The following is a 12780-nucleotide window of genomic DNA, read 5'->3' on the forward strand; positions in this document are numbered from 1 at the left end:
AGAAAATAAAACCTAAGTCCCCTTTTTTAAAAATAATTTTTTTAGTTGTCAATGGAGTTTATTTTACTTATTTATATGTGGTGCTGAGAATCAAACCCAGTGCTTCACACATGCTAGGCAAGTGCCCTACTACTGAGCCACAACCCTAGCCCTGGCCTAAGCCCTTTGATGCAGAAGCAGCAAAAGCACAGAGCAGCACCGTTATAAAATTTCCAGAATTCAAGTAAAAAATGTGTGTTCAGAAAGGAATTTAAAGAAAGCAGATTTCTGATACTTACTTGTGGCCCAGCTCATGAGCGATGGTAAAGGCCAAATTGAGACCATTGTCTTCGGCAAGCACACATTTCCTCTTAGCACTGCACACACCTCCTAAGTAAGCAATTCCTGCAGCAGAGACACAAAACACATCCTCTTCAGAACCTGGGAGGTCCTGACCTCCTGGGCATGTCTGCATGGTATCACGCATGATCAGGATCAAGAGAGGGGCAAGTGGGGCCTTTGCTGCCACAGGGTTGGACCTGCAAGTCCAAAGCTCATCTGGGATTAGTTTGCTTATGATACTTTTATATTTACCCAATAATAAGAGTGGCAGTCACAAACATCTATCAAGCATTTACTATCTGACAAATGTTGGGTGAAATGGTTTATAAATGTTATCAAATTTAATCCTCATTACTCAGGATGAAGAGGAAAAGTGAGGTTCAGAGAGAAAAGGTTCAGAGATTTCCCCAGGGTCTCCTGCCATGGTACTCAGTGGTGAGATCCTAAACTAATCTGTGCAACTTGAGTGCTCAGGGCTGGGAGCAGCAAAGCAAGGTGTCCAGTGTGCAAAGATTAGGAAGCTCTTCCTTTTAAAGGCTGATCTCGTATTTGAAGGCCCTGGAGGAGCAACTCCTTAAATTCTACACCCTCGGCACCTTTTGCATCATTCTAGTTCTGGTCCTGTGAGGGTCTGATGACCTTGGGGTTGATGAACAGCAGGCAAGAGAAGGCATGTCCAAACAAACACTTCAGTAGTTCTCCAGACACAGCAGGACTGGGAGTTGTATGGAGCAGAGAGAGCACACACTGGGAGAGGGATGGCCTCAAAGCCATCTGTGAGGACAAGCCCCACAGACCATCTTCCTCACCTCCATGCCCACCTGTGAGGACCTGAGAATCTTGCTCTAAGAGGGGAAAACGAATCACACACACCAGGAGGCACAAGCACAGCACAGGACCACACTGTGAGCAAGAGGCGGTGTGGCGAGGCTAGGAGCTCTGGCAAGTGCTGGTGGGTCAGCCACGGGAGGAGGCATGGGAGCTTCCCAGCGGAGGAGAGCTCTTCTGGCAGAGGGATATGTTTGAACAACCTGGAGCCTTCTACGGAATGCTGGGCACTGGGCGCAAGGCTGGGGAGGGCCAGCCCCCACTGGCCACACTTGTGGAGGCTGGCTCTCCAGGCGCCCCACTGCCCATGACAGCTCTCTGCACTTCTGCTCTCCCTGTACTCAGGACAGACATCCCCTAGTACCCAGACACTCCAGGGCTTACCTCAGCAGGGGCCCTAGGAATCCTGCCATCTAGCCTCTGTTGCCTGTGGTGTCTGCCCCTCAGCAAGCTGCCTCTCAACAACTCCTGGGAGACACGCAAATCATGGTACTGGTGGCTAGATTAGGGGGGATGGTGCTGCTGTTCCCATGAGGTCCCATTGGGTGTGGGGCAAGTGCTGTGTGGCAACAGCTGGCAACAGGCAGGAGGCTAAACCCAGCGGACTCAGCCTGCCAGCACCATGCCACAGGATGGGCTGTGGTCACCTGAGGAAGGGCACCTGTTCTCCATCAAGGCACTGTTCACCCCCCAAGCTGCATGCTGCCCCCAACTGAGGGCTCCTTGCACTTCCACAAACTGCCTCAGAGGGAAAGGAATTGGCAGAGGGCCAGGGACAACAGCCCAGGGGCCTATTTCATTAAAACTGACCCCTCCCTTCCTGTTCTTAAAGAGGTAAACCAAAACACCTTCTTTGTTGATATCAAAATCAAAGTAGCGTGAAGCCAATTCTTGGTGTTGCTTTGCTGCAACTGCTAGTTGCAACTGATGATCATGCTTCTCTTCTTTCAGTGGAGCAACAGGGGGAGGATATGATCAGAGAGGTTTCCATTAAAAAGATAAAAACAAAACTGGTCCTGCACTCAGACACAAGACTCTCCTTCCTTTGGTCCCTACCAGGAGGCACAGAGGAAACTCACATGGCTGCCTCTGCAGAGAGATGAAATTCTGGGGCTATAATCTGGAGACTCTGCTTACATTCCACATGCTGATCCTGGGTTCCATACCACATATCTAATAATAATAATTATCATCATCATTATCATCATTATTTGTACTGGAGATTAAACCTAAGGGCACTTTCTCACTAAGCTGTATTCCCAACCTTTTTTTATTTTTTGAGACAGATTATTATTTTTTTTGAGAAGAATAGTTCTCCTTTTTTGGTTTTTAAAAAATATTTGTTTTTTAGTTGTAGTTGGACATAGTACATTTATTTTATTAATTTTTTTTATGTGGTGCTGAGGATTGAACCCAGGGCCTTGCTTGTGCTAGGTGAGAGCTCTACTACTGAGCCACAACCCCAGCCCTGGAGAAAGTGTTGTGCTAAGTTGCTAAAGCTGGCTTCAAGCTTATGATCCTCCTGCCTCAGCCTCCCAAATCTCTAGGATTACAGATGTGCACCATGGCACCCAGCTCTACACGTCTCTTTTTATTTGGAAACATGCAGCATTTTTGGCCAAGTTTGAGGAATAGAGAGAAAGAAAGAAAACAATCAGCTGGGTACAGTGGCACACACCTGTAATCCCAGCTGCTTGAGAGGCTAAGGCAGGAGGATCATGAGTTCAAAGCCTGCCTCAGCAAAAGTGAGGTACTAAGCAACCCAGTGAGATCCTGTCTCTAAATGAAATACAAAATAGGGCTGGGGATGTGGCTCAGTGGTCGAGTGCCCCTGAGTTCAATCACTGGTACCTGCCCCCCACCAAAAAAAAAAAAAAAAAAGAAGAAGAAGAAAAAAAAGAAAAATAAATAAGTAAAATGGTTTTTGGCCTCAAGATGCCATTTTTTTTTTTTTTTAAACAGGGGAACATCATAACCCAGAAAAGCAGACTAGTGGAAAGAGCAAAGTGACCACCAGAAAGGATGTGATCTGGCTTCTCAGTATGTTCAAGATCACGATTCTGGCTTTACTTAAAAATGCTTTGGGGATTTCCACTGAAAGTTCACCAGTGAGAAGATGGAGCACTTCTACAGAGCCCTGGTGGCATGCCCACACAGCCAGACACCCATTCACAGTGCCTGCCCAGCCCAGGCAACAGCCTCTCTGGGTCAATGAATCAATTAGAAACAATCAGATGTCCATGTCCTGGAGAAGTCCCCTGGGAGGGGAAGGGGATACAATACAGCCAGATTTGCTGAACTTGCTGCCCCAAGGGCTTACCATGGGCATTGTTGCTGAACCAGCAGACCTTAAATGCCTCATAAACACTTCCCCTGGCCTCCGCCTCTCTCCTCACTGGAGCAGGCAGACCTGAATTTCCACTCTAATTAGGTAACACACATTGTTACAGAAACAGAAAGCAAACAGCAGCAGTCCAATAATTATGCTTTAATTTTTCCAAGGTGCAATGATTTTTTTAAACTAGAAAACAAAGAGGCAGAATTGTAATGCAAAATAAATAAATAAATAAGAAAACAAAGGGGCAGTTTTTTTTAATTATTGTTCATTTATTAATGACTATTGTTCATTATTAATGATGCTTATACTTAGGTTGATTGAGGGCTACTGCTTTTAACAATTGATTTGGATTATACTGAACCTGGTCATAAAACTGAGCATGGGAAAACACATGAAGGAAATTGGCCCCTGATAACAGAGCACAAGAATTATGTGAGTTTATGAGCGACAGTGTGAAAATGCTTAGGGTGCACAAAACAAAGTCTGGAGAAAATCCCAGGTTGTTGTAAAGTGAAAGCTGCCGGGAAATAAGTGGTAATTAAGCCAGGGAGCTTTAGCAGAAAACAATGCCCACCAGTATTTAATGCTTCATGGAAAAAAACAGCAGTCTAGAGGGGAGGGAGCCCAGAAGACCTGGAGATACCTGCCATGGTTTGGATCTTAAGTGTGCCCAGTTTCATGTGTTAAAGGTGTGGTCTCCAGGTGGCACTGTTGGGAAATGGTGGAGCCTTTAGAAGGTGGAGCCTAGTGGGAGGTCTTTAGGTCTGGGGGTGGGGCATGTCCTCCAAGAGGGACTCTGGGATCTGATTCTTTCATCTTCTTCTGTTTTTCATTCCCTGGTTGTAGAATGAACAGTTTTCTTCACTACATACTTCTTGTCATCGCCACCTGCCACTGGTACCAGAGGCCTAAAATCAATGGGTCCACCTGTCCATGAATTGTGACCTTGAAAACTGGAAGCTAAAATAAAACTTTTCTCTCTATATAAGTTGATTATCTTGGGCATTTGGTACAGTGATGGAAAGCTCCCATTAACTCAGGCTGCAGAAAGCATCAACCTGGAAAAAGTCATCAAATCTGACATTGGTGCTTGTCAAGAAATGAGGAAAGCTAGTAGCCAGGGGCACAGGCCTATAATTCTAGCAAATTGGGAGGCTAAGGCAAAAGGATCATGTGATCAAGGCCAGCCTTAGCAACTTAGTGGGCCCTAAGCAACTTAGTGAGACCCTGTCTCAAAACAAAAAATAAAAAGGATTGGGGATGTGGCTCAGTAGTAAAGAGCCCCTGGGTTCATAATCACCAACACCAAACAAATAAATGAGGAAAAATAGTTTTCCCTGTATTGATGCATTAAAAATGAGGTCTGCAACACAAGTTCTTCTAACTTCAGGGATGATGCTGTGGAACTGAAGACCCTTCCCATGTAGCAGCAATCCTCTTTCAATGAGGTTTTTTTTTTTTTTTTTTTAATGTCCTACAGTGCTGCTTTCAATGGCTTCAGGCTTCCATGATTTAAAATTTTCCACAAAAGAAACCATAGTAGAACTCATTTAAAAAATATTTAAAAACATCAATCCCACATGTTTGCTTAGCTCCCTGGAAGAAAGGGCATGCAGATTGTAAAGTGGTACATATTAGCTGTGTTTCTCCATGGGCAAACTGCATGTCCTTCTCTTATTGGACAGGTATTACTAGTCCCATTTTACAGATGGGGAAATGGAGCCTCAGTACACAGTTACATGGTCAATTAGCATCCAAACAAGAATACAAATGCAGGGCTCTCTGCCTCCAACATTCACATTGCTCTATTTAAACCTCGAACCTCCCTCACCCAAGCTTTGGTAAACAACAACAATGAAGAATGGTTAGGAACTCAAGATTTTCTTAAGTCTTAATGCACACTTATGCAGAGTTACAGGCAGGACAGGTTTCACACATCTAAATGTTTTTTAAGCTTAAGATAAGAAGACTATAAGACACACACAACAATATTAACATTAGGTACCTCTAGGACATGGTGAAGGAATTAGAGATCTTTTAATTCTCTCCTCTTTTTCTTCTTTCATTACAAAATCAAATAAAATTTAAATGTATTAGGCTTAAACTTAATACAGTTAATGTGTGTGTTGTTATGAAAATTAAAGTTATTGATCACATTTCATTTATCAAGGTGACATATAACAGAGACAGGAGACCAAAAGCAAAACAAAAAGTCCTCTAAATTTAAACGCTGAGTGGATTGCCCCCTCAGACAGCAGATGACACAGGAAGTTAGTTGGTACCTTAAACCTTAAAAAAACCTCGCTTTAAATACACCTTTGGCACAAATTAGGGAAGCAAAACACAATTTGAAATCTGAAATCCTGAGGGTAGAAATGGCAACTTCAATGAATGTCTTACTCCTGGAAGGCATATCTAATTCATCCCGAGTAGTGGACCGTGTCCACAAAGGCCCAACCCACCTTCCCAGCCACGCCAAATGAACATGGACCCACCCTCTTCTCCCTTCTTTTCTTTTCCTCTGTAGGAGAATAATTTTGGAGAAGAAATCAGGCAAGAAGGCTTAATTATTTTCTTTTTTGGTAGAATACTGCACAGAGCAAACTTTTAATTCATAAACTCAGGGTTGGCCATTTGAGCCTCTCTAGATTTAAAAAAGTAAACATCACACAACCGTATAAACTTGGACTTATCCAGTAAATCATTGTGTATAAACAATTTGCAGCTGTTGGACGGGCTGCCCATTAGTCAGACCTGCATGGGTTCTGTCCACCTTTGAGTGAGATGGTCAGATTTTTCCTACCAACTGCTCAAGGTCTCAATGTTCTTAATATTTCCACTGGGACACCCACCTTTAATTACAAGAGAGCAACTTACATCTATTCATTTGAAGACCCTCTGATTGTTGAGGTTGTATCTTGTATTCAGACTCTTCCACGAGTGTTTGTGCTTCTGTTATCTTTAATAGTGGTCATAGGGGATATCTGAACTTGGGAATAGCATTTAAGAGCAAATACCTTAGAGCCTAGTATGTGATAGATAAAAAACAAGTCAATTCTCACTATTCACTGTAAAGAGTTTTTTTGTGTGAGTGTATGAATACACATATATGTACATATACACATGTATATGTATATATGTATACATATACACACACATATGCATGTACATATGTATTTATGTGTAAATTTTTAAATCATATGTGTGGTGCTAGGGATTGAACCCAGGACCTCACACATTGGTAGGTAGATTCTAATAAGTTGCCACGATCATTGAACTAGCAGAATACAGAACCATTGCTCCTAGGTAAAATTCAGTTAGGTTCCTGTGACCCTCTGGTCACCGACTTGTCAACCAATCTCTTTCTGTTTAAAGACAGCTTATTTAATATATATTGTTGATTTATTAACACTGAAGTCACAGCAAAGGGCCCTTTCACACATGCCTGAATCAGGAAACTTATCTTTCCTTCCTTCCTTCCATGCATTGGCTCCAGAAGGCTCTGAAGGGCCATCACAGTGGTCCTGGGCTTATGAACACGTTGACAGCATTTACTCACTATGCCAGTGGCCATTTTAAATAGTGGACTCATCAAGAAGAAGCACAAAAATGTGAAAAACCTCGCTTTAAATACACCATGAAAAGGGCACTTGTTTATAGTATGAGAATTGAAACAGGAAACAGCTCGTGGCCTTGTTCAACCTCAGCTGGGAATGTGCCTGTCTGGTGACTCAAATTTTTCACCACTCTGCACATGTTCGTGAATGACTGCCAAAGCGCTTCGAGGATTGATTCTGGAGTCACAAATACATTTTAGCAAGTAGGCAAAAACAAGTGCAGAGTACAGATCGACTGTACTCTAAAAAATTGTGTCCTATAATCAAGCAAAATGAAGTCCTTATTACTGGTTATAATAAAGAAATTCGTTTTCATTTAAAAGCTGCTCCTATTTCCTAATTCTACACTATCTAAATTATTTGACTAACTTGGGTTTGCTCCCTGCAGTTTTGCTTCAATATTCTGAGGTTACTGATTCACACAGCTATCACCTCTGTAATAAGCCACTGATCCCCAAGGATTCTGCACAGGGTTGCCAGAGTTCCACAGGGGCTGATGGACAGGCTCAGTCACTCCCAAATCAAGAAAGAGCTTTCAGGCTGAGGCTCTGAAAGGCTGACAGAAGTGGCCAGGCTGACATGTTCCCTCTTCCTGGGACTGAGAAGCTCCACGCTCTAGACCTCCCTGTCCATGGCTTTCCATCCCACCTCAGTGTCTGCTGGAACACAGGTGGATCCCCTCTCCCAGACCTCATCCTATCTTAGCAATTCTGCCACCAGTTGGTGTTATACTTCCCCTGTTCTCTCCTTCCGGGTTCCTTCAAGCCAGCCACAGTGGTAGAACAATGAGTTAGTCCAGGTCTCTATCCCTCTACCACACACAAAGGATGGGAACCACAGCCTCAAATGGCAGCCCTGGGGCCCTCCCTAAATAGGAGTACTGTACTGTACAAATGCCACCACCATTCAAGAACGCCGGTGCTTAACACTACTGACCGAAGGAACACTGGGGAACTGAAAAATTCAGTAACTCACTCAAGGTTAAATGAAGGAGTAGAAGAACCAAGATCAAAGGTAACAGCTTTTCAGTCGGATCACTAAAGGAGTCACTTTCAAATTTTGAAAGTTAATACAGCTTAAGAGTCATCAGAGCATAATAGAGAACAATGGGACATACATGAGATTCCAGAAATAAACCCTCACATTTACAGTCAATTGATGTGTGTGTGTGTGTGTGTGTAGTGATATTGGCATCTTGTGTGTACAGGCCAGGGGTGCTGCTAAACACCCTATAATACCCAGGACAGCTCCCTATAATGTCAGGAGTGCTGCAGTTGAGCAAGGCCTGTAAGACAAATGTCTGGGAAGTGAGAGTCTGAGTGATTTTTTTTTTTTTTCAGTACTGAGGATTGAACCCAGGGCCTTGTGCATACTAGGCAAGTGTTCTACCCACGAGATACATCCACTCCCCTTCTTATTTTTTGACAATGGTGCCAAGACCATTTGATGGGGTGAAGAAGGGTCTGCCTATCGAGAGCAAAAGACAAGAGGAGTCAGTCACATACCATATGTATCTCATACCATATACAAAACATAATTCAAAATGAATCAAACCTCCAAATATAAGCACTAAAACTGTAGAATTCCTAGAAGATTGCAAAGAAATAACTCGGACTGTAGGGCAAACAAAGACTTCTTAGATACAACACTAAAAGCACAAGCGGCAGAGGAAGTCCTACTTCCTGCTACAGGAGAACATCTGAGGTGGGGACAGACTGGGAGTGAGGTGGGGGTAACCTTCATCTCAACTGAAAGCCAAGCTCCTTCTGCAGTGAAGCTTCCCAGGTTTCCTCCTCTGCATTATGATTTGCAGCTAAATGGGTGTCGTGCCAGCACCAAAGCATCCCAGGTCAACTCGATTATCTGGTTTGTGTATTCCAATGTCTCTGGGGCTACTGCACTGTGCTGGGGGTTCGTGGTTTAGGTGAGTCAGGGGCACCAAGCATGCTGGGCTTCACTCCCTGTGGCCAGTGCTGCCCTCAGCTTGGGTGTCGCGGCATGTCCAGGATCCGGGCTTTAGGAGGAGATGTCATTCCCAGTGGAATCATGCACACAGGACTTGAGGGTGGGGGCAGTGGCTCCTCCCAAACGACATTTTTGATGAAGTAAATGAATTAAGAGTAAAGAGGGGAGTAAATTTCCCCTCTGATTTACAAGTTGGAAGCAAAAGAGTTTATCCCAACAGTTTGCTTCATTCTGTGGAAACCAAAACAGGCGGGGAGAGAGGGAAAAGAAATAAATAACTGTTGATGTTCAACAGACCACAACCGACATGAGCCAAGTGCATGGAGATGTCGTGCCTATTTCCAACCCTTTGAACAAGATGGCACTTGTATCCCAAGGACCCATCAGGTGAGAGGAGACCTCCAGGGAGCCAGTGGCATGTTCCTTAGAGGACCAATGGGCCTCTCCTTGGAGGATTCCAGAGACTCAGGGGCTTCTGGAACAGGCCAGAAATGGCCAGAAATGGCCCCCAGAAGGTTCACCTTAGGACACTGGAGGAGCCTTGAAAATCTTATTGTGACAGACACTTCATCAAGTGTTTCCTGACTGCCTGTACAAGATGGGCCTCAAGCCAGGCACGAATTCTAAACTGAGCGAGAATAGCACAAGCCCTGGGGGAAACTGCCCCGGGAACATCATCCTGGCATAAAGACTACGAGGCAGGTGGGAAGGTGAGGCGAGATGTTCTCAGTCCAGCTCTAGGACCAAAGGGTGGGAGCAGTGGTCTTTACCAGACAACTTTTCCCGTGACCTCATTTCCAGTCCAGACATGGCTTCTCCAGAGAGGGGACAGATAGGAACTGGAAATGGAGCTCCACACTGAGTTCTCTCTCGTCACCTTTCAATTCTTCTTTGTCATCTGTCACAGCAGAAAGTTCCCCTTCACTCTTACTCCTGTCCACTAAGCACATATTCTTGAGCACCCTGGACCACAGGCAGCTCCTCGTGTAGGCTATGTTTGCAGGCAGCACCCATTAGAGCGGCAGTCATGTGAGCCCGTGAGTTCCATTTTAGAAGAAAGCGTCCGAGAGGAACAGGGACCCACCTCATAGCACTTGTCATTCAGGAAATGTGGCCACCCAACCAACCTGCTCACTGCTACATCCTGGCAGCTTTGCGCCCTCCCCTGGGAGCACAGGTGAGTGTGCCTGTGGAAGGTGAATCTGGGCAGACAGCACAGGAAGGTTATCCCATAGGCGGAAGGTGTGGCTGATGTCCATATTCCTATGCCTAGGGACTCTGATGCATTTTGAAAGCTTTAACACATTCACATTTGCTAATCGACTGTATGGCTCAGCATTTATTTTGGTCAATAAAATAAACTTTGCCAGTCCCATTTGGACAGCTTTAAGGCTCCTCTATCCTCTCTCATTGTAAATTTCCCTCTTTGTTTGGGGGTTAGAAAGCCCTCCTTCTGCTAAGGAATGTAGGGCTTTTACATGCAGATAAGGCAGTGAAGAAGTGGAATATCTTTTGCCTAAATATGTCTTCTCTGTGGGAAAAATGAGACAACTAAGTCTCCCAAAGAGCAGGTTCTCTATGCAGATTCAAATGCTACCCTTGAAGGAGGGGCACGTTCCTGAGCCTGCCTACCCAAGACCTGCACTCTGTCTAAAGTGTGTGCCTTGAATCAGATTTTGCTCAATATTTCTGTTTGAATTAAACTTAGAGCAATCACAGGGCCATGGGGGAAGGTTGCCACATTGTGATGACGAGCCAGGAAGAAGGCAAAGCGGTTGGGGGCTGGTGAGAGCAACCACTTGCATTTTAATCACATTCAGTGTTGTGGACTAAACTGTGCTCCTCAAAATCCAGAGGTTGAACCTTAACAACCAGTGTGGCATTATTTGGTGACAGAACATTTAGGGAAGTAATTTAGGGTAGAAGCAGTCATAAAGGTGGGGCCCTGATAGGACTGGTGTCCTTCTAAGAAGAAGAAAATATACAAGAGTTCATGCTCCTCTCTCTTCTGCAAATATACATGAAACCATCTGAGGTCACAGTGAGAAGGTGGCAATAATAGAGCCTTCACCAGAAATCAACCTGACCAATACCTTGATCTTAGACTTCCTGCCTCCAGAACTGTGAGACATAAATACCTAGTGATTAAGCGATTCGGTCTATGATGTTTTGTTAGGCAGCCATAGCAGACTAATACACCCAGAGTATAATCCCAGTACAGATGGAAGTCCCCTGTTTCCCCCCCACCCAACACTCGCTCATGTGGGTAACTGACAAAAGTGGCCACCAGGACTCATCATCCTCATTTACTGCACAGCACCACTCCTGACTGACTCACTATGAGACTGGGCAGCATGTTCAGAAAATAGCTGAATAACACGGAACTGTTTCGGAAAGTTGTAGGAGCCTCAGTTTGAACTAGCTACCAAAATGCCTGGTAGAGAAGAATGAAAGCTATGGTTGAGTGGAAGTGCTGATGGCTCTGTCTTTAAAATCATGCGACACCTCAACTGGCTGCATCTGGAGGCACAGAAGTGACATTCCTCATTCATTTGGCAATTAGGTTCCAACTGAGTTATAGCCAGGGATCCCTGTAAAGGAAGTGGGACAAGATGTGGTGCCAAATGTAGACCCAAGTCATTCACATCATCGGGCATTTCCATTTGCAGTAGACTCCTTGGAAATTCCAAGCCCCAATGAAATGTTCTAAAAAGACTCATAAATGCTGCCTTGGAGGAAGAAGGCAATTCGAAAGACTCTTGTAAAAGTAATATATTGCTAGGTTTGAAGAATTGGAAGCTGGAAGGCAATGTGGCCCTCGTGAGAGGGGCCTGGAGGCAGAGAACTCTGGAACCAATCTTCTGAGTCTGGTTGGGAGCCCATGAGCCTCCCCCAGTGCAGAATAGGCCTACAGAAAGCTCGGTTGCTGGTTCTCTTTAGTGAATCTCAAGGAAAGTAAAGCATCAAGGGGCATCCCAGCCATGCAGGCCTCAATGCAGTGAGCCAGGAAACACACATGATTACTTCTTTTCACCATGGCTCCTTCAAAAAGTCACGAATGCACAACACTGGGAAACACAAGGGAGCTATCACTACCAAAATCCAGAAGGTGGTTACTCATTGTATCTGTGACTGGGATGGGGCCAGGGAGGGGTGTGTGCACAGCAATGGATTGTACTGCCCAGCCCTGGAGGTGGTCACAAGGATGCTTGCCTTTAATAAATCATTATGTGATCAAAAAGTTAGGAGTGGTTGCCCCAGAGAGTCTGGAGAGCAGAAGGGGCATGACAGGGGCTGGAATCATTATCTTTCTTGATCTAAGTTCTGGTTACAAGAGAGTGTTGAGTTTGCAAATATTTGAGTGGTATACTTAGACTTTTAAACAAGAGAAAAAGGAAGTGCTGATGTTTGTGGCTGAACCATCTGGAAATGGTCAATATAACTGGACAATCTGGATGATAAGAATATCTCTTAAGCACTTTCAAGCTTCATAGTGGAATAGTGGTGTATGTTGGTCAAGGTCTGCTTTTATGGATGTCTCCCAACTTTACCTGCATTGCTTGTATGTCTCAGACCACATGAGCCGTTTCTTATAATTTGCCTTTACTGTCTTCCAAGGACCCTTGCAATGGTTATTTCCTTGAAACTTATCTACGACAATCTTAAAAAAACAGCTTTATCCTTTTTATGCCAATCACTGTATTTCTAAAG

General features: G+C 44.5%; 1 protein-coding gene across 2 annotated transcripts in view; it reads right to left on the reverse strand.

The window, feature by feature from the left end:
• Adamts17 (ADAM metallopeptidase with thrombospondin type 1 motif 17) overlaps positions 1-12780 on the reverse strand; it is a 347197-nt gene that overhangs the window by 197910 nt on the left and 136507 nt on the right. For both annotated transcript variants that reach the window (XM_076848849.2, XM_076848848.2), the window contains exon 8: positions 279-384. In XM_076848849.2, the coding sequence (XP_076704964.1) occupies positions 279-384 (106 nt within the window). The remainder of the gene's footprint in view (positions 1-278; positions 385-12780) is intronic.

Source organism: Callospermophilus lateralis, chromosome 3 (assembly GCF_048772815.1).
Source record: "Callospermophilus lateralis isolate mCalLat2 chromosome 3, mCalLat2.hap1, whole genome shotgun sequence".
NCBI lineage: Eukaryota > Metazoa > Chordata > Mammalia > Rodentia > Sciuridae > Callospermophilus > Callospermophilus lateralis.